This window comes from Myxocyprinus asiaticus, chromosome 50, assembly GCF_019703515.2.
Source record: "Myxocyprinus asiaticus isolate MX2 ecotype Aquarium Trade chromosome 50, UBuf_Myxa_2, whole genome shotgun sequence".
NCBI classification, from domain to species: domain Eukaryota; kingdom Metazoa; phylum Chordata; class Actinopteri; order Cypriniformes; family Catostomidae; genus Myxocyprinus; species Myxocyprinus asiaticus.
Window position 1 is genome coordinate 25,387,208 of NC_059393.1, and position 20,411 is coordinate 25,407,618.

The 20,411-nt window shown below is 39.6% G+C and overlaps 2 protein-coding genes across 9 annotated transcripts in view; one reads left to right on the top strand and one right to left on the bottom strand.

The window, feature by feature from the left end:
- The window catches only part of LOC127439156 (uncharacterized), a 73,457-nt gene extending 54,792 nt beyond the window's left edge, over nucleotides 1-18,665 (bottom strand). The window contains exons 1-6 of one of the 4 annotated variants that reach the window (XR_007896862.1): nucleotides 18,482-18,663; nucleotides 17,659-17,982; nucleotides 16,122-16,439; nucleotides 14,486-14,625; nucleotides 13,433-13,479; nucleotides 11,835-12,236 (exon numbers count right to left, since the gene is read on the bottom strand). Coding sequence is in view for 3 of the 4 variants with exons in the window: in XM_051695277.1 (XP_051551237.1) it covers nucleotides 14,516-14,625; nucleotides 16,122-16,439; nucleotides 17,659-17,982; nucleotides 18,482-18,620 (891 nt within the window). In the remaining variant the exon portion in view is untranslated. Of the gene's footprint in view, nucleotides 1-11,834; nucleotides 12,237-13,432; nucleotides 13,480-14,485; nucleotides 14,626-14,647; nucleotides 15,763-16,121; nucleotides 16,440-17,658; nucleotides 17,983-18,481 lie in introns of those variants that run through there. The other 3 variants (XM_051695276.1, XM_051695277.1, XM_051695278.1) reach the window with 3 other exon arrangements.
- The window catches only part of LOC127439155 (CD48 antigen-like), a 74,951-nt gene that overhangs the window by 39,319 nt on the left and 15,221 nt on the right, over nucleotides 1-20,411 (top strand). Inside the window, exon 1 of one of the 5 annotated variants that reach the window (XM_051695273.1) lies at nucleotides 20,033-20,243. The exons of the other annotated variants lie outside the window; for them this stretch is intronic. Coding sequence (XP_051551233.1) covers nucleotides 20,168-20,243 — 76 coding nt within the window. The 5' untranslated portion in view covers nucleotides 20,033-20,167. Of the gene's footprint in view, nucleotides 1-20,032; nucleotides 20,244-20,411 lie in introns of those variants that run through there. 5 annotated transcript variants of the gene reach the window in all.

The following is a 20,411-nucleotide window of genomic DNA, read 5'->3' on the forward strand; positions in this document are numbered from 1 at the left end:
GGGTAGTTAAATTTTGGAATACAAATCATTTTAATAACATTAACCTTCCCAATTATTGATAAATGTAATGAAGCCCACTTGCCCACATCGCTCGGAAACCTTTTTATTAAAGGGTCAAAATTAACTCTAAATAAATCACACAAATTTGCTGGGAATAAATACCCAAATACTTAATGCCATGTTTGGGCCACTGAAAGGCACCCAGCTGAAAAGCCATTATTGGGCAGTACACTGTCAGAGCCAAAGCTTCGGATTTAGACCAATTAACTCTGTATCCCAAGAACTTCGAAAAGCAATTAATAATTCTGTGGAGGCAAGGTATAGATCTAGAAGGGTCAGAGACGAATAATAAAAAATCATCCTCCTTTCTTATCGCAGCTGCTGATTGTTCCAGGACAAGACAGAACAATAATGGGGAAAGAGGGCAACCCTGCCAGGTGCCCCTATCCAGAGTAAAATAATGTGAAATCAATACATTTGTTTGTACCGTCACTACCGGGTGTCTATAAAGTAACTTAATCCATCCAATAAAAGTATTCCCAAACCCGTATATTTCCAAAATCTTAAAAAAATAATCCCATTCTACCATATCATACGCCTTTTCAGCATCAAGTGAGATGGCCACGACCAGAGTCTGATCATTCGACACTGACCACATAATATTGATGAAACACCTAATGTTACCAGAAGAGCTATGGCCCTGAATAAACCCCACCTGATCTATATGTATAAGAGATGTCATAACTTTACTTAATCGGTTAGCCAGGATTTTTGACAATATTTTTACGTCTAGCTGGATCAGGGAAATTGGACGGTAACTTTTACTTTTAACTTTTTTCGCTTGGATCTTTGTCCTTTTTAAGAATCAGACTGATCCGGGCTTGTGTCATGGTTGGTGGAAGCTTTCCATAAGATCTAAAAAATTCAGCGGCAAAACCATCAGGCCCCGGAGCCTTGCCTGTAGGCAAGGCCTTAATTACCTTGCCAAGCTCCTCCAAGGTTATCTCAGAATCAAGATAATTTTTTGCTCTGTTGCCAGTTTAGGGAGTAATGGTTCCACAAAGTTTCTAATATCTTCATCAGTAGACGAAGATGTGGAACTATAAAGATCAAGATAGAATTCTTTAAAGGCATTATTAATATCAATGGCTGAGGTAAATATTTCACCACCAGCAGATTTCACTGAGGGAATGGTTGAAAAAGACTCTCTCTGCTTTGTATATCTAGTCAAAAGCTTCGCTGCTTTGTCTCCCAACTAAAAGTATGACTGTCTTGCCCTGAATAGCCAAAACTCCACCTTCCGCGACAAAAAAGTACTATATCTGTATTTCAACAGGGTCAATTCTCTGAGGCCATCAGAAGACATTCTTTGCTTCAGCTCTGCCTCTGCACTTTTAATATTCCCTTCCAAATCCACGAGTTCTCATGCTTTGGATTTTTTGATGAATGAGGCATACTGTATGATCTGACCCCCAAGAACCGCTTTAAGTGCCTCCAAAGCCATGCCCACAGAGGATACTGAGGACCAGTTGGTCTTCATATAAACATTGATTTCAGCCTTTAACATTAGTTGGAATTCAGGATTTTGCAAAAGGGATCCATTAAAGCGCCAACTATATGATTTCTTTTTCTCCATATGTGGCAACACCTCTAAACTCACCAGGGCGTGATCTGAGAAAAAAAAAAAAATCTATTCTAGAATAAATCTTATGGACTGATGAAAAAAATGTATAGTCCCTACCAGATGGGTTCAGAAGTCTCCAAATATCAGTAAGACCAAGATTTTTACACATCCTGTGAAGCATCAATGTTGCTTTAGGGGGCTTACACACTTTTGCTTCACTATGATCAAGGACTGAGTCCATCAATAGATTAAAGTCTCCTCCCAATATTATATCATGAGGGGTGCCAGTGGCTTGCAACATCCCTTCAAGATCTATAAAAATGCCCTGATCATCAACGTTAGGTGCGTAAATATTAGCTAATACCAACCTTTGCCCCTGAATTTCTGCTAAAACAATAATGACTCTTCCTAATTCATCATTAATCAGTTTGAGACATTTAAACTGTAGATGTTTACTTATCAATGTAATGACTCCCCTGCTCTTACTTGAGCCAGCACTAAAGAAAACATGTATACCCCATATCTTCCCAAATTTTTCAGCTTCCTGTGGGGAAAGATGTGTTTCTTGAAGAAACACAATATCATATTTCTTACATTTAAGGAAAGAAATAACCTTCCTTCTTTTTATGAGGTGCCCCAACCCATTCACATTCCGCATGGAGAGAGACAATCCTTTTATACTAACATTTGACATTTTGACATAGTTGAAAAATATAGATTGTGTCAAAAATAAAATTATAAAGACACCCTTCCAACATTAGTGCAACAATCAAACCCCGAACTTCCCCCCGAACCAAACGATTAGTAAAAAACAAAAAAACAAACGTGTGCATTAGCCCCACGCACAACAGTGCCAACCGGAGTCCATCCCTCCAAACTTAAACCATGTATGCCTACGAGAGGCCCCATGACAATTTTGTCATCAGATTGCTCAAGTCCGGTGTTTCTATACAAATATTGTGAGACAGAATTACACAACAGAAAATAATCTATAAAACAAACTCCAGCAAATAGGCGGGATAAACACAAAGACGTGTAGATTCATCCACATAACTGTTCCAAAGGTGTGTTCCTCCACAAAACAAACTCCAGCCGCTAGGCAGACCCAGCACAAAAAGAAACAAAAAAGGCGCCTGGTTTCCTCGGACAGTCAAGTGAATGTTCAGTGAGTCAGGCCCACTCGCCTGTTACCTGAGTGCAAAAAAATGCCCTAATCACTCCAATGTTTTGCAAGAAATATTCCACAGAACAAACTCCAACCAATAGGAGGCATAAGAACAAAGAATGTGCAGATTCATCCACAAACTGTCCCGAAAGAGTGTTACTCCACAAAACAAACTCCAGCCACTAGGCGGAACCAGCACAAAAATAAACAAAGACGGTGCTCAGTTCCTCAGACGAACAAGTGAATGTTCAGTGAGTTAGGTCCACTCGGCTGCATAGAGAGTATCACACAATAACTTACTCATTCCATTGACTTTATGAAGGACATCAGTTGCTATGGGCATGTAAATATTTTGCAGCCATCCTTAGTATCTATTCTCAATTTGGCCGGGAACTTCAGTGCAAAAGCGACCTTCCATTGATGTAAGAGTTTCTTGCATTCTTTGAATCTATCACGTTTCTCTCTTGTCGAACTCGCAAAGATGTTACGTCGTGTTACGCAAGAAAATGCTGTGGTTCTTCCAAGAAAGACTTCCTTTACTCCTCGCCTCGGGTAACACAAGATCTTTATCGGATGATCTCAGAAGTTTGGCCAGAACTGATTGGGGTCTGTCTCCCTCAGCGGATCTCCAGAACCCTGTGAGCTCACTCGATTTCCAGCTTATGGCCTGTTATGTCAAGCAGACTCGGGAAGAGCTCGTTTAGGAATTTCACCATATCTCGGCCTTCTTCGTTTTCAGGAATTCCAACAATTCGGACATTGTTTTGCTGGTTGTTTGTACTTAAATTACCTCAGGAATCATAAAACAGCTCCTATTTTAAAAGTGCAGTTATATCTATATCCATGTTTTGATGTTGAATACAGAGAAGTGCTGATCTACAGATGTCTTCTCCAAAGATACCTCAGTTATGTTCATGGTTTTTATAGGGATATTGTTTGGTTCGTTGGTCCGTTGGGTCAGTTTGCATTCTCAACACAAGCGAACTGCTCCAGAGTTTGTTTGCAATCAGTCTGAGACCACCTCGTTCAGGCAGTCTCGGACCGATTGTTTTGGTGCTGATCCAAGTGCAATTGCCGTGTTCATATATGCCTAAACGAAGGGAGAAAATGTGCCAGGTTCCGAAAAACAAATGCTCCAAATGAGCCAGGTGTGAAAACGCCTAAAATAAAAAAGATGAAACGGTAGCAATGTTTCTGCAGTAGTACCGAGCACCGATTCAATCCGATTCCAGCGCACAATATAACTGACACACGACTGCTGTAAAATGCTCATTTTGAGTGTTCTGGAAAATAATAATCGTGGAAATCGGAAATCGTGATTTGGGAAACAATAAAAACAGATTTCAGTAGGGCGCTTCTTAAAAACATTTAAGCAATGCATCCTTGATCCTTGATAGAGAAACACTTGAAAGAAACATGCATTTCTTTTTTTATTATTCACATTGAAATATAACTTTTTATATATGCTAAATGGGTGTGTTCAATAGCACATTCTCATATTAGCATATTTTTTCTGTGGTATCGAGAACCATGAAATTTCACTGGTATCAGTACCGACTACTGAAATTTTGAACACTAGCTCAGGCCATCAGCACTGGGACACTTTACTGTCTGTATCACTCCGCTTGTGTTCATCTGGTTTGTAAGAGCAGTGCAGATGTGTAAGAGCAGCTAGATGTGGGGATTTCTATTTATCCCCTTGACATTAAAGATTTGCGCCAGCAGGTGGCGACAAATACCGTTTTTGTGTTATGAGCGAGTTGAGCTGACGTTGAGAGACTGCTTTCAGTCCATGCACCAGTTTCATTGAAGTCATCCAGCACTGTCTCTCACTCCATGATCGCTTGGACTACTACTACAATATAGCTAAAATAGAGAAATAGAGTTAAACTAACTGCTTCGGCATTACTACGTAAAAAATCATGAAGTGGCGCAATGACCGGAGCAGCACACAGGTGTCTTAAAATGCATTTTTAACAGTTTAAATTAATTGAAAATAATTGAAAAACAGTGCAGATGGACACTAAAACACATTTGGTGTGAACGGCCCCTTATTCACATGATTCAGCACCAGTTAAAGTTTCTCAAAATTAACTCTCAAAAAATAGTTTTGTTTAAATATAGTTGTGGGTAAATATCCACTTCATCCAGCGATTGGTTTGTTTTCTGTGTTTTTCAATATCCAGATGCTGTTTTACTGAGTGAGAAACAGCTGGAAATGATTCAGTGAGATAGCAGTCTGAACGAATCGGACTAAATAGCAAATCAATTCAGACCTTTTTGCAAATCCATTTGGACAATTCACTGAAAATAACTGACTCAACAGAATGATTCATTTGTAAATAGGGTATCAATAATTCTGATTCTACACAGCTGACAGGAATACAGAACACACATCATAATAATTGCTGATATTGTCAGAAATATGTTTGTCAGATAAGTCGAAGCTCTTATAGTATTACTGTGAAGGGACTCGACTGGTATCTGGAAAAGTCTGATTCCACACTTGTCTGAGTCGAGTCCAAATGCTCCCAAGTCCATGACAAGACATGACAGTCTCGAGTACTACAAAACTGTTTTCCGCTTCTGCCACTAGGGGTGGTGGTTTGAATTTCAAGTTTTGCTCTAGAACTGTCAACTTACCGTTACCAAATTCACAGTGAGATCAGTCTGATTTCACAGCAATACACTAGTTTTCATGCACTTTAAAAGTTTGATTTCATTCGGACACTAAAGCAATAGTGTACCGGTCCGGTTGTTGCAACATCAAACTAACAGACATAGATAATGCGACTGTAGCGCGGCTCCGTCCAGCATGTGTACACGTCAATCAGACCACAATAGGCCTCTGCATTATGCACATTCTCTGATTTGTATTTAACTCAGAAGTCGAACACAACATAAAGCAGAGAAGAAGAAGAGCAACATCAACAACATATATGTGTTTCATTCAGAAGTGATCATCCCTATGCCCTAATCCCTTCGAAGACTTTGCCATCCATTGAGAGAGCTTTGGAGGGCTGAAAGGTGTGGGTTTCAAAAATAAAGTTTATTCGTAACTCACCCTTTTAAGTCATTTTTATTGGAAATTCAGTTTGAAACGATCTTACAGCATAACTATCATGATTGTTCTCCCTTCGAAGTGCCATTCGGAGGCTGATTTATCGCTTTTGGACGAAGGGACAAATGGCGATCGCTAGAAACGGATCAGCAGGCTTTAAACCATACACACCTTTGACACAACTTATTTTTCTTTTGTCTGTATATTGCTCATTGATTAATCCTCTTATCTGTCTGCCATAGTAACACTCATATCATACATGTAAAAATGTAAACACCTATCTTTGCAGTACCATTAAATGTCTTCCTTTAATAAACAAGGACAAGTAATTAAATTCACAAGTAACAACAAGTAACAAGTTCACTACAAATAATTTCAGCAAATTAACATCTTAAATACTATAGTTCACTTGAACGTGATCTGAAGATGAATGTGATAGTTTACGTTTGTGGGAAATGGAGGAGTCAGGAGACAACGAAACAGGTTCAAGGTCAGTCCCTTTAATTGCTTGTTCAGGCACACAACATAAAAAAACTTGCAGACAAATTAAAGCACTCTTAAATAATAAATCACTCTCTCAGTTCGGGCTGTCGTGCTTTCTGGTCACTCTCTCACTCTGACGCTCTGGCGCCTTATCAGGTCTCCCTCTGCCATCACTATAATGAGAGATGGGTGTTAGAGTAATTACAACCCAGGTGACGAGCCTTACCACTTTCCCTCTCCCACAGACAAACACATGACCATGCCCCCCATGACACATACCCCTTACCGCCAACTCAGGCCAGGGCAACATCTGGCCTGCCTACTCCCCCCCCCCATTTCTGGAGAGAAAGTCAGCCACAACCATTTGCGCTCCCGAGCATCACCTCGAATTTAAAGGGCTGAAGAGCCAATGGGTGATCCGCGCGTTAGTATCCTTCATGCAGTAGAGCCATTGCAGAGGAGCATGATCAGAACAGAGGGTGAATGCCCGCCCCTGCAGGTTGTAGCGGAGGGTAAGAACAGCCCACTTAATCACAAGACACTCCTTCTCGATGGTAATGTATTTTGTCTCCCTGAAGGAGAGCTTGCGACTAATAAACAGTACCGGCCGTTCCTCCCCTCCAACCTCCAGCGAGAGCACCGCCCCAGCCCCCGTCAGGTGCATCCATCTGCAAAATAAAGGGGAGAGAGTAGTGTCAGGAGCATGTAAAAGCGTCCCCCCACAAAGTGCGGATTTTACCTTAAGGAAAGTCTGTCGGCACGACTCTGTCCACTGGACCGGATCGGGAGCCCCCTTTTTAGTAAGGTCAGTCTGCGGGCTGGTCAGAATCAGAATAACTAGGCACAAACCTCCGGTAGTAGCCGGCCAGCCCCCAAAACTGCCTTACCTCATTTTTGGTCTTGGGCGTCAGGCAGACCATGATCGCTGTGGTTTTATTAACCTGTGGATGCACCTGCCCGTGACCCAAGTGGAACCCCAGATACCTAACTTCCACCCGACCAAGTCCCGCCTGTTGCAGCGCTCTCAGGACAGCCCTCAGATGTTGCATATGCTGCCAGTCATTACTATAAATTATATGCGGCGGCATATGCCGTATGCGGTCTGAGGATCTTGTCCATGAGGTGCTGAAACGTGGCCGGGGCTCTGAACAAACTGAATGGAAGTGCCACGAATTAGTGTAATCCGAACAGTGTGGAAAAAGACGTTTTTTTCTCGGGATACTGGAGTTACCCTTTGTTAAGTCCAGCATCAAGTCAAATTGAGCCGCGCCCAACCGATCGCGTAACTCATCAATTCGCGGCATTGGATAAACATCAAATTTCACTGACACCACGTTCACTTTCCAGTAGTCAACACAGAACCGGACCGAGCCGTCGCTCTTCAGTACCAGAACTACCGGGCTGGCCCAATCGCTGTGCGACTCTTGTATTACACCCATTTCAAGCATTACCTCTAATTCTTCCTGAACAACCTTTTTCTTGTGTTCAGGAAGGCGATAGGGGCGGCTACGAACCACTACCCCTGGGGTGGTCTCAGTATGGTGCTCTACAAGGTTTGTGTGACTGGGAAGAGGTGAAAACACGTCTGCGAGTTCTGCTTGCAACCGGGCAATGTCCGTAAGCTGTGACAGTGAGAGGTAGTCTCCACAAGGGACCAGGGTGAATAAATTTGGTTTAGGAATTCTCCTGTGTTACCTGCCCCAAAGTGTGGAGTTTTGCTCTAAGGTCAAGAATGTATTGAATTTGTTTTTTGCTATTCGAAGGTCCTTCCTCCCAAGCTTCCCATACGACGTCGAGCACACCATGCAGCTGACACCCAACAGTAGCTCGAATGGGGAAAACCCTGTGGAGGCTTGCGTACTTTTCGTACTGCAAACAACAGGGGTTCGAGCCACTTATCCCAATTTTTAGCATCTTTGTGTACAAACTTATGAATCATGTTTTTCAAGGTCTTATTAAATCATTCGACCAACCTGTCGGTTTGCGGGTGATAAATGCTGGTGCAAGTCGATTTAATACCTAATATTTCATAGAGTTCGTGTACATGACATGAATGTTGTGCCTTGGTCAGTGAGGATTTCCTTTGGAATCCCCACTCAGGAGATAATTTTGAAGATTGGGGGTGGCCTGCGGAGTGTCGGGGATCTGGATCAGTGTCCCCACCTCCATCACCGGATATCGATCCTGGCAGTGACCGGCTTCCCTACAGCTCCAACAGACCGGCCCAGGCTTTCCTTCCACACTCATGGGGGCGGTCTCGCCAACCTAAGGATGAGAGCGGAGGGAGACGGGGGAGTAGGAGGGACAGACAAGGGGAGGGGTCCCCTGGACCGGGGATGGGGTTTGGGCGGGGCTCTTCCCCACTTCCTGGGAGCCGGAGCTGGGTGGGACTGGGAGGGATGTGAGGGGGGGAAACATGAGATACAGGGGGTGGAGAGAGAGAAGAGGGAGAAGAAAACAACACTGCTTCGCTGCCTCCTGGAAATGCTGCCATGTAGTCCTCTGCCAGCTGAATGGCCTCTTCCAACGATGCTGGGCAGCGCACTGGACCCATTTAGACATTCCTCGAGGAAGCTGGGAGACATACTGCTCCAGTACCACCAGATCGATGATGTCCACGGCACCTCAGGTTCCCTCCACCAGCAGCCATTTCCGGCAGACATCCCGGAGCTGTTGGGCAAAAGCGAACGGGCAGCCGTGCATCCCAAAGCTCAGGGATCTGAAGAGCTGATGACTCTGCTTGGGGCTACGACCAGCCCTTTGCTGGATGGCCTTCTTCAGATGGTGGTAGTTAAGAAGGCTGGCGGCGGGAAGATGCTGTGCCGCTATCTGCGCCTCCCTGGAGAGTAAGGGCATTAATCGGGATGCCCACTGGTCGGGAGGCCACTTCCCTCATCACTCTCCTCCTCATCTTCATCATCAAACTCATTGTTGTCACTCTCCTCCACTTATCACATCTCCACCACTACCAGCTTTAGTGAATACCACATCGGTAGAGTCCTAACATCAATCCTATCTCCATTCTGCCAGTGTTCAAGGACTTGTTAGATGTCTTCAGCCCCCAGAAAGCTGCACAGCTGCCTCACCATCACTGTGCTATTGATCTGCTCCCTAGTGCTCCTCTGTCTTATGGTTGCATTTATCCTCTTTCACTGCCTGAACATTGTGCCATGGAGGAATACATCGATGAGGCTCTTAAACAAGGATATATTCACCCTTCTACTTCACCTGCAGCCTCTAGCTTCTTTGTTGCAAAGAAGGATGGAGGACTACGACCCTGCATCGACTATCATACTCTCAATGATGTAACAGTCAAATTCCGTTACCCTCTTCCCCTGATCCCTGCTGCCCTAGAGATGTTGAGGGGAGCTACAATATTCACGTAGCTAGATCTGCACAGTGCCTACAACCTTATCCAGATTCGTAAGGGTGACGAATGGAAGACTGCTTTTGTGACCCCTACAGGACATTATGAATAGAGGGTGATGCCCTATGGACTGGCCAACTCACCTGCAGTCTTCCAGGGATTCATGAATGAGGTCTTCCGTGAGTACCTCCATCAGTTTGTCATAATTTATATCTATGATATACTCATTTTCTCCAATTCCATGACTGAACACCAACAGCATGTACAACTAGTCCTCCAACAGCTCGGAAAGCACCACCTGTTCCTCAAAACAGAAAAATGCTAATTTCACCTCTCTTCTGTGCAGTTGCTGGGCTATGTCATAGGAACCGAGGGTGTGCAGATGGACCTGGGGAAGGTGCAAGCCATGCAGTCCTGGCCATCTCCATTAACTTACAAAAGAACTCTAATGCTTCCTGGGCTTCTCGAACATTTATTGATGCCAAACATTTATCTTGCCACTAACATCTTTACTCTGTAAGAAACCCAAGATACTTCTTTGGAGCCTCGAAGCTGAAGACTCCTTTCAAGCTCTCAAACAAGCCTTCACATCTGCCCCAATACTCAAACATCCTAACCCTGAATTCCCTTTCACAGTCTAAGTTGACACCTCCACCAGTTGCATTGGGCAATGTTATCCCAGAGACATGGTTAACCGGCCAAGCTTACATCCCTGTGCGTTCTTCTCCCGTAAGTAGTCTACAGCCGAGATAAATTACGACATCAGCAACTGGGAGCTCCTTGAAACATTCGTTGGTCAATCATGCCTTACCTCTACATCAAATAATAGGAGTATCCGTGCTCTCAAGCGTGAAGTGGTGTCTTGTCCTAGTGTTATCTATTACTAGAGGAGACATGTGAATGATATTGATTGGGATAGAGTATGGGCACTGCCTCAGAAATTCTTCATTTTCATTAAAGTTAAAGAAGTTCCTTATAGAATGATATGTCGGTGCTACCCAACAAAAAAGTTCTTGTAGAGATTTATCTCTGATGATTTTATTTAAATGGATCTTTCTGTGATCTCCAAACTGAAGATTTGTTTCATTTGTTTTGGTATTGTGAACATACAAAGAATCTCCGGAAAATATATTATCGACACTTTTTGTTGTATGATTCCTGATACTTTTTTGAAATTTGAGAATGTAATTCTTGGTTTTATGCATTTTAAGAGAGAACAGTTTTGCTTTTGGTTAAATATTTTATACACAAGTATAAATTTAGTAAGAGTAAACTTTGCTTTAATGCTTTTCTTATGGACTTAGAACTTTACATAAAATTGATTTCAAACTCTTCCAATAAGAAAGCAGTGAAGACATCAAATCTTTTCAAAAGATACAATCCTTTCTCCCTCTCTGGTATGTAATATGTCATTTCATACTTCATGTGTTCTTTAATAATAATAATTTAAAAAAAATCCCCCTCTCATTCACACCATGCTACAGGTGCTGAATGAGTTTGCAATGATCTGAAGAGAGGCTTGCAGTGTTGTTAACTCAGTTTCAGGGGAAGTTGCCAGAGGCAGGTAGTTTTTTTGTTGCTAAAAGACGTTGTGATGTCATTGCGTGATGACCTCATTACATAATGACGTAAAACTGCGTCATTACATAGAAAACACAATGACGTTACTTATATTCACTGGCCATCTCAGCAAAAAGTATGATTTGAAATTTGTTAGTTTAGATTTGTTTATTATCACGTTTTTATTTGTAAAAGTAAAATAAATACAACACATTTTTTATCAACAGATATTTTTATTTTTAAATACAACACACTGAATTTTTGAACAATTACACATTTTGATGCATTTTCTTATTAACTAGTAAAACTACACATTCTGAATAATTATGAGCTGTGGCCAAAACTGCCCCCATCCACTATATAGTGCACTATATCTGGTGTCGGACATTTTATAGTGGTGTCCTGAATTCTGAGTGAGCCACTCGTTCCCTAGTTTTGTTCACTCATTCTTACCCACAATGCACTCTAATTTTGAGTGTACATTTGATGTACACTCAATGACGGTTAATTGCCCATAATCCACCGCGGGGAAGACATTTGAGCTGGGAGTTTACTGCTTCCTTCACTCTTGCAATGTTTTATTTCATGCTGAATGTATTAAATTGCATTTTGACAAATAATTACTTGATTAAAATAACACAAAACATAGCGAGGCATAACATACAGATACATTTTAAAATGTACTTTTATATTTATACAGAATTTTGCCATTAAGCTGAAGAATTCTTTATTTACTAAATAATTCAGAGAGGTGATATTATTTTAATTAGATTAATAAAATCTGATTTGCAGTACACACAGTATGCCCAACAATCATCCCCAATTTCTGCCATATTAAATGAAAGCTCTTCAGTCTTGTTAAGTTTCTCAGCTCAATAGTGCTAAAGTGTTAATTTCAAACACAGCTCATGTTTATATTGTTACACTGATTAAATTCTGTTGCTGTTTAGGAACCTCCATTCAGACGGACTTGTACCTATAAGAAAACACAGAAAGACTGAAGTTAAAAACAGGAAAAGAAACAGTGATCAGTCTGAAATCTACATGAAGTGTTGATGCAACATTTAAACATTTAAAATGACTGTATTAATAGTGTTTGATGGATTAACTAAATGAAGCCATAATCTACACAAACATTCTGTCAAGTGTTAATATAGATTATAACACAAACAGACAGATGAAGTCAGACCTGTTTTAATAAGTTAAAATGTAATTAAACACTAAAAACACCTTTGGTTAATTGTAATAGTAAAAAGCTCAAAACTTATTTGCACAAAAACTAAATAAACTGTGTTGCTCCGTTTCAAACAGTGAAGAAAATGACTAAATATGACACTTCAATTAAATATGTTTTGTACCAGTAACTTGAATATTTCATATCTAATCTCCTCCTAAGTGAATCTTCATCTGAAAAACTGAATTGTGCTACAATCTCCTTTACAATGAGCTTTATTTCATATCAAAACACATTTCTAATTAGTGTTTTTATTGGGCTTCAAGATCATTGCCAACCTTTGTCTAGTATAAAACACAAACTCAGAAGTTGATTAATAACAGAAATGTACTGAATCAGCACAACAGGCACAATCAACACAATAGTCAATCTCATTATTTGTTTCCATAGCAACATGCACATTCTCAAATGTATTAGAGTTCAGGTAAATAAAGAGACCAGTTCATTAATAATGTTTCTCTGTCTAGTGAACACAAAACTAATCAGACGTAAAAAAAACATAATGAGTTCTAAATGCTAAAATTAAACAGCATATAATCAGCTCTGTCTTAATATTTTTATTAAAGCTGAAGTGTGTCATTTCTGCACCATTAGCATCACCAAACGGAACTGCAAAAATAAGAACATTGTTTTCAAACTAATACACCCTCCATCTGTCTTTGGTTTTACAGTTAGTCCTTCCTCCAACTCACACAACTGGAAATCAACCTACAAAATACAAACGTTTTCCTGATCAAATGGTCTCTAAATATTAAGCTGGGATACTATAAAGAATTGTAACATTTAAAAAACACATCAGCTTTAATGGTGTTCCTTTATCATGTTGTTAATGATGTAATGATGAATGAATGAACAAGATAAATGACATCACATCATACAAACACTTCCTGTAAACTGGTTAATTCTGGTTAATTCACAGGTATAGTTAACAGCTCTACCGTGTCTTACAGATTTCACCTCCATAATGGACGATTCCTCTTCCGTGCTGAAAGCAAACAGATTATGATCTATAATAGATCCTGATCTTCTTTATCACAGGCAGACAGATATTAAACCATATACAATCGCTTCATATTCAATTGAGTGAAAAGATAAATATCATTCAAATGACTGTGATTACAGGAGAGCAAACTTACATTGATGTGAAAAATAGACCATTTTCATTGCTCATTATTTGTAATTGTACTTTGATGTTAAATTATTGTCTTTTCAGTTTTGATATCTCAGAGATGGGCGGAGCTACAAATTCAAGAATGGTTTTAAATGATTGTTTGAATGTTTCCTGTTGGTAAACAAAGCAATGAGCCATAAGAGATCGAACGTAACAGTGATTTTACCACAAATGAGTGTTCTTAGACTTTACATTTAGTCATTTAACAAACGCTTTTCTCAAAAGTGACTTACAAAAGAAGAATATTTGTTAGTTCAACGAGAGTAATTTGCATCTCACAGTGGAAGGAAATCTCTTCAGGATTGCAAACAATGGATTTATTCAACAAGCCCTGCTCGTAATGTGTACATGTATGTGCTAGCATGTGTACTGTGTGTTCTTTAGTCTGAAACTAAAGAGAACAAAATCGTTTCTTTATGTTGTTTGATGTCTGAATGGACAGATTAAACGAGACTACAATACACTAATACTAAAACAAATCATATTCATGTGATAACAATCACAAACATCCTGTTATTGCTGGTGAGAGCAAACAGATCTTATTTGGAGCACATTTGTTCATTTTTGAGTTTTCTACAGACAGAGAGAGAGATGCTGTTCACGCAGAAGTTCATTATCTTCATCTATTATTGATTTAAAAGTAATCACAGACTCTATTAAATACACAAACTTTGTCAAATTGAACTTGTGGACACAAAATGTTCAAACTTGGACTATTTAATGACTTCTTTTGAAGACTTTTTATTTCTTTTTAAAATATTTTTTTGCAAATAAAGCTCATTATTTTTCCTCTGCTGTGTCTGCTGTAGGTAATACTTACCATATTTTTTTTTGTTGTTTTATTTTGTTTTTACAGATGCTGTGGCGATAGTAAATCGAGCAACTGAACACCAATAAAAGCAGCAACACATATTCCTGCTACAGCACCTGAAGACAGACCTGCAGCTGAAGACCGATCCGCTGTAATGACAGAGACAGGCAGTCATTAGTGTCACTGAATCTGATCTATGAATCATCAGAACTATAAACATTTGGCTGCCCGTATCATAAACTTGCCCAAACCAACGTCTGTTTTAAGTATTAAAAAAATAGTAAAGAACAAATTCTTCCAGTGACTCCATATTAATAAACGACTTCATAAAAAAACAAACAAGCACAAACTTGCTGATAATAAGTGAAAATGGAAACTCTAAAGAAAGCTTCAACAGGCGTTAAAAGAAAAATCCAGAAAAGCCCTGTATGCATTAAAAATACAATTCAATAATCTAAACATTAACTTCAATATGGCACAAACTATTTGACAGTGTGATCCCCACTATAGTTTTCTACAGAAGTGAAATATGGGGTCCACTTAACAAGAACTGGACAGATAAGTAGATTATATCCACTTCTAATGTATTTCTAACCCTCGTCTTCTGAAAACACCTGAAATGAAGCACACAACACTCTTCATCAGAACTGAATCCAGAGATGATCAACCTTAATCAGCTAGTCATCAAACTCTCTAAGCTTGACCAGCCCTTTACAAACACTTCAGACCTACTGAACACAAACATCCACAATATCATCAAACTAACTCATCTCATGAATGTTCAGAAAGAATTTGGGGATAATATTCTATGGACAGATGATTTCAAATGAAACTTTTGCCAGAAGAATGTAATACATACAGTGTAATATATAGTGAAAGAAAATGTGATTGTAAGGGGATGTTTTGCTGCTTTGTGTTATTATAGGAAGCATGATTTCTGCTCTATACAGTACCAGACAATTCTAGGAGAACATCTACATCTGTGCACGAGTTGAAACTAAAGTGTAAATTGATGCAGCAGGACAATGATCTAAAACACAAAAGCACAAAAACATCTGAATGGCTGAAAATAAAAGTTTTCGAGTGGCCTTCTCAAAGTCCTGATGAGATGACTTGGAGAACCAGAAAAGAGCCGTTCATACAAGAAGACCTACAGTACCAGTCTATCAGTTCAATCCAAAAATCCTTCACAGGATTGAGCAAAACTCAAATTACAGATGATGTTTAGTAGATATTGCTGCTTAGAGTTCTTCAATCAGATATTAGGTTTTATGGTTCACGGTATTCTATTGAATTACAAAACATGTTGAAAGATAAATAAACTTTATTGTTCTTAATTACAAGATTTAGTTATTTGTTCTGTACTTTTAAAATGAAAAGATCACAAAGAAAGTAACTTTGCAAGTTCAACGCTTCTATTTTACATTTATCTCATTAATAACAATATTTTTTTTCATTTGCAACAATTTAGATCCCCAAAATAATTAAGCATATTGTGAAGGGGACAAACTCTTTTCCAGGCACTGTATAAATTTGTACCTGTAGCCACTGGAAATTGTTTAATTTGTAAATTAAAGGCAAACTGGAGAAGATTACATCATTGATCTAAAATACAGTTTTATATAGAAAGATTTGAGTTACTGACCAGTGACAATAACAATGAATCTCTTGTGTTTGGTTGCTCTGATGCTGCTGATCTGTAGTTCATAAAGTCCAGAGTGTTCAGTTCTGATGTCTCTGATTTTGAGAGATCCAGTCCGACTGTCTAACTCTAGTTTACCTCTGAATTTCCCATCAGTACCATCATATACTGAGAACTGATTTTCCTCTCTGTTGATATTAGCGATTCGAGTGTTATCAAACTTCCACAGTAGCAGCTCATCTCTCAGTATTTCAGTAAGATCAGTGTGTAGAGTGACAGAATCTCCCTCCATTACAGACACTGTCTCAACACCAGACTCACCTGCAGAACAAACACAAACAGTTATTCAAACACACATGTAAAAAGATCCAACGAGATCAGTTAAGTTGTATCTATTCAGCTGATCTAAAGCCATTAAGAGTATTACACATTTTTCCTGAAAAAAATAACAGCTTAAAATGTTCTTCAACTCATAATATCCACAGTCATTTTTCATTTGCTGTCGTTATGATTTTAAAACCTGCTTTAAATGCATTCATCAACAGTTATGACAAAAATCAATCCGCACATGTTATTTGTAAATAATAGTGCTTTTCACGCTTGAAATTGTTAACCCATAGGCTTAGAATAAGAGCTGACCGTTGCCTCTCTCTCACACATTAATGTAAGTACAGTTGCAGTCACGGTTATTTTAACGACACTGAACCGATGTGGAGACACACAGCGAGCAGCAGTATGGATGAATACCAGCATCTTTCTCTAAAAACACACTGCAGAGAATAAGAATGAAACAAAATGAAACGATCTGACGTGTCTGACAGCCAGTCTGACTCTTGACTTTACAGCCGGACAAACTAGGTTTGTGACAAGATAACGTGATGCCAGAGCGCCTTTACACTAATATACAGTAGCTTAATCTGTGTGTTTTTCTGCTCAATTTAGTTTTAGGCATTTCATAATAAACTCTTAATTTTGGGGAAATGAATTCAGAATTGGTGTCATCTCTATTGTACAGATGACCTAAAGACATCCCATATACTGAACTGGAGCAGCAGTGTATTGTGATTGTGTCATTTATTTTCCTTTTACAAAGTACTATTGCTGCCAACATGGAAATGTAGAATATCTATTCCAGAACATGCACATTGCTTTTATAATATCACAGCCACAGAAGCCATTTTGGCATTGGCAAGTCATGATTGTACGGATCTATACTGGGAAGGAAATGTAGAGGACCTCTTGAAACATGAACATTTACTAGCCACTGCCTAATAACATTTTTACTCACTTACTGCAAAATTGAGTCACAGATGAATGTGATTTACTTGCATTGTAAAGTGTTGTTCAATATCCTGCCGCTTGTTTCCATTCAATCAAAGACCCCATGAAATCACTTGTGTTTATCAGTCCACTAAAGTCTTCTTTACAGTTACCACTTCAACCATTCAGTTTGAAAAAATATGAGATTATTCCAGACAGAGTGTCTTCACAGACAATTAATCCACACAATTATTACATTAGTAAGTTTTGATCTACTCACTATAGACAGTAACACTGAAACTCTTGTATGAGCTCCCACGACTGCTCCTGATCTCTAGTTTATAAAGTCCAGAGTCTGCGGTTCTGATGTTTGTGATGGTGAGAGATCCACTCTTATCCACCTGCAGTCTGTTATTGAATCTTCCATCATCATTCCCAGGTATTGTGATCTCATTATTAGTTTCTCTGTCAATCTTTGCTATGAATTTATTTGAATCATTAAACGTCCACAGCAGCGTCTCAGCTCCCTGTATTTCAGTAACATCAATCTGTAGAGTGACAGATTCTTCCTCCATCACTGATATCTTCACTTCACTAAACACACCTGCAGAACAAACAGAAACAGATTACAAAGAAAGATAAAAATGACAGTATATAAAACAGCAATGTTAACTATTATGCTGTATAACAGTTTCTCCACTAATATTGTTCATTTACAGTCATATTACTGTTGTGATAAAGTTTTATAAAGTATTTTTAATACAGCTGCATACTGTGTTTTAATAGTGATCTAGGGGCTGTTCAGACCGATCACATTCATGTGCAAAAGAAAAAACTACACACAGTCAGTGCAACAGATATAACAGAACACAGGTGTCTGGTTTTTACAAGACACTGAAAAAAACAGAGAGACAAAGATGTCCGTGTAGCACTTTTACATAGAAAGAAACGTCGTGTAATGAACTAATGTATCTGTATAATTCGACATAATAATAATAGTTAAACTGTAAGAATGATGAAATAAAAGAATAATCTCAAATGCGCAGTTTCCGGTTTATATTGAAACCGAAAGTGTTGAAGAAACAGAAAGGAATTTGACTCACCCTCCACGAGTAATAAGAGTAACAACGATAAATAATGCTTCTTCATATTGATGGAGAGTTTATTATTAATCTGCTCTGTTTCTCTGTATATGTTTCTGAACCGCACACACATCGACTGACTGTTGAGTTGATGGAACATCAGATTGCGTCACTTCTTTTCTTCTTATTTACCGTTTAATTGCGGGTTTCAGACTTCAGTTGCGCATTACCGCCATCTACTGTATTGGAGCATTAACCAGACTACAATCATTATTATTAAATCATACTTTATATTAAATCAAATAAACATAATGAACATTATAGAGAAATGTGTACTTTCATCTTATTTGGGGAAGTTCAATCACATTGAGGATATATAAATATGTTTTTAAAATATTAAATGTGATTTCACAGAAACACACACACACACACATACACTCTCTGTCTCTCTCTCGCTCTCTCTCTCCCTCTCTCTCTCTCTCTCTCTCTCTCTCTCGCTCTCTCTCTCTCTCTCTCTGTCTCTCACTGACTCTCTCTCTCTCTCTCTCACACACTGACTCTTTCTCTCTCTCTCGCTCTCTCTCTCTCTCTCTCTCTCTCTCTCTCTCTCTCTCTCTCTCTCTCTCTCTCTGTCTCTCACTGACTCTCTCTCTCTCTCTCTCTCTCTCTCACACTGACTCTTTCTCTCTCTCTCTCTCTCTCTCTCTCACTGACTCTCTCTCTCTCTCACTGACTCTCTCTCTCTCTCTCTCACTGACTCTCTTTCTCTTTCTCTCTCTCTCACTGACTCTCTCTTTCTCTCTCTCTCACTGACTCTCTCTCTCTCTCTCTCACTGACTCTCTCTCTCTCTCTCTATCTCTCACTGACTCTCTCTCTCTCTCTCTCTCTCTCACTGACTCTCTCTTTCTCTCTCTCTCTCTCTCTCTCACTCACTGACTCTCTCTCTTTCTCTCTCTCTCTCTCTCACTGACTCTCTCTCTCTCTCACTGACTCTCTCTCTCTCTCACTCACTCTCTCTCTCTCTCTCTCTCTCTCTCTCACTGACTCTCTCTCTCTCTCTCTCTCTCTCTCTCACTGACTCTCTCTCTCTCTCTCTCTCTCTCTCTCTCTCACTGACTCTCTCTCTCTCTCTCTCACTGACTCTCTCTCTCTCTCTCTCTCTCTCTCACTGACTCTCTCTCTCTCTCTCACTGACTCTCTCTCTCTCTCTCTCTCTCACTGACTCTCTCTCTCTCTCTCTCTCACTGACTCTCTCTCTTTCTCTATCTCTCACTGACTCTCTCTCTTTCTCTCTCTCTCTCACTGACTCTCTCTCTCTCTCACTGACTCTCTCTCTCTATCTCTCACTGACTCTCTCTCTCTCTCTCTCTCTCTCTCACTGACTCTCTCTCTTTCTCTCTCTCTCTCACTGACTCTCTCTCTCTCTCTACTGACTCTCTCTCTCTATCTCTCACTGACTCTCTCTCTCTCTCTCTCTCTCTCACTGACTCTCTCTCTCTCTCTCACTCACTGACTCTCTCTCTCTCTCTCTCACTGACTCTCTCTCTCTCTCTCTCTCTCTCTCTCTCTCTCTCTCTCTCTCTCTCTCTCTCTCACTCTCTCTCTCTCGACAGAACTTTAAGAACTCTCCCCACCTCCAGTTATCGTTAGTCAAGATAGTTTAGTTCAAATATCTGGTGATTTCAGACTTGTGGAGAGTTATTTTAATGAATAATGTGAACATTAAGTGGAAAATGTTTCACACATTGCTTTTATTCTGTTTGTTCTTGTGGCATGTGGTTGGTAAGTCAACTTTCTTTCTTATTTATTCACAGTTTATTGTAATCTACTATCAACATCATTGTTTGCAGTTTTTACCAGAAATATTCAGTTGTTCTGTGTAAATAGCACTTTATATCCATCAATAAATGTTCTTGAAGACATCATATCATCAGACTCATTTTAGTTTCA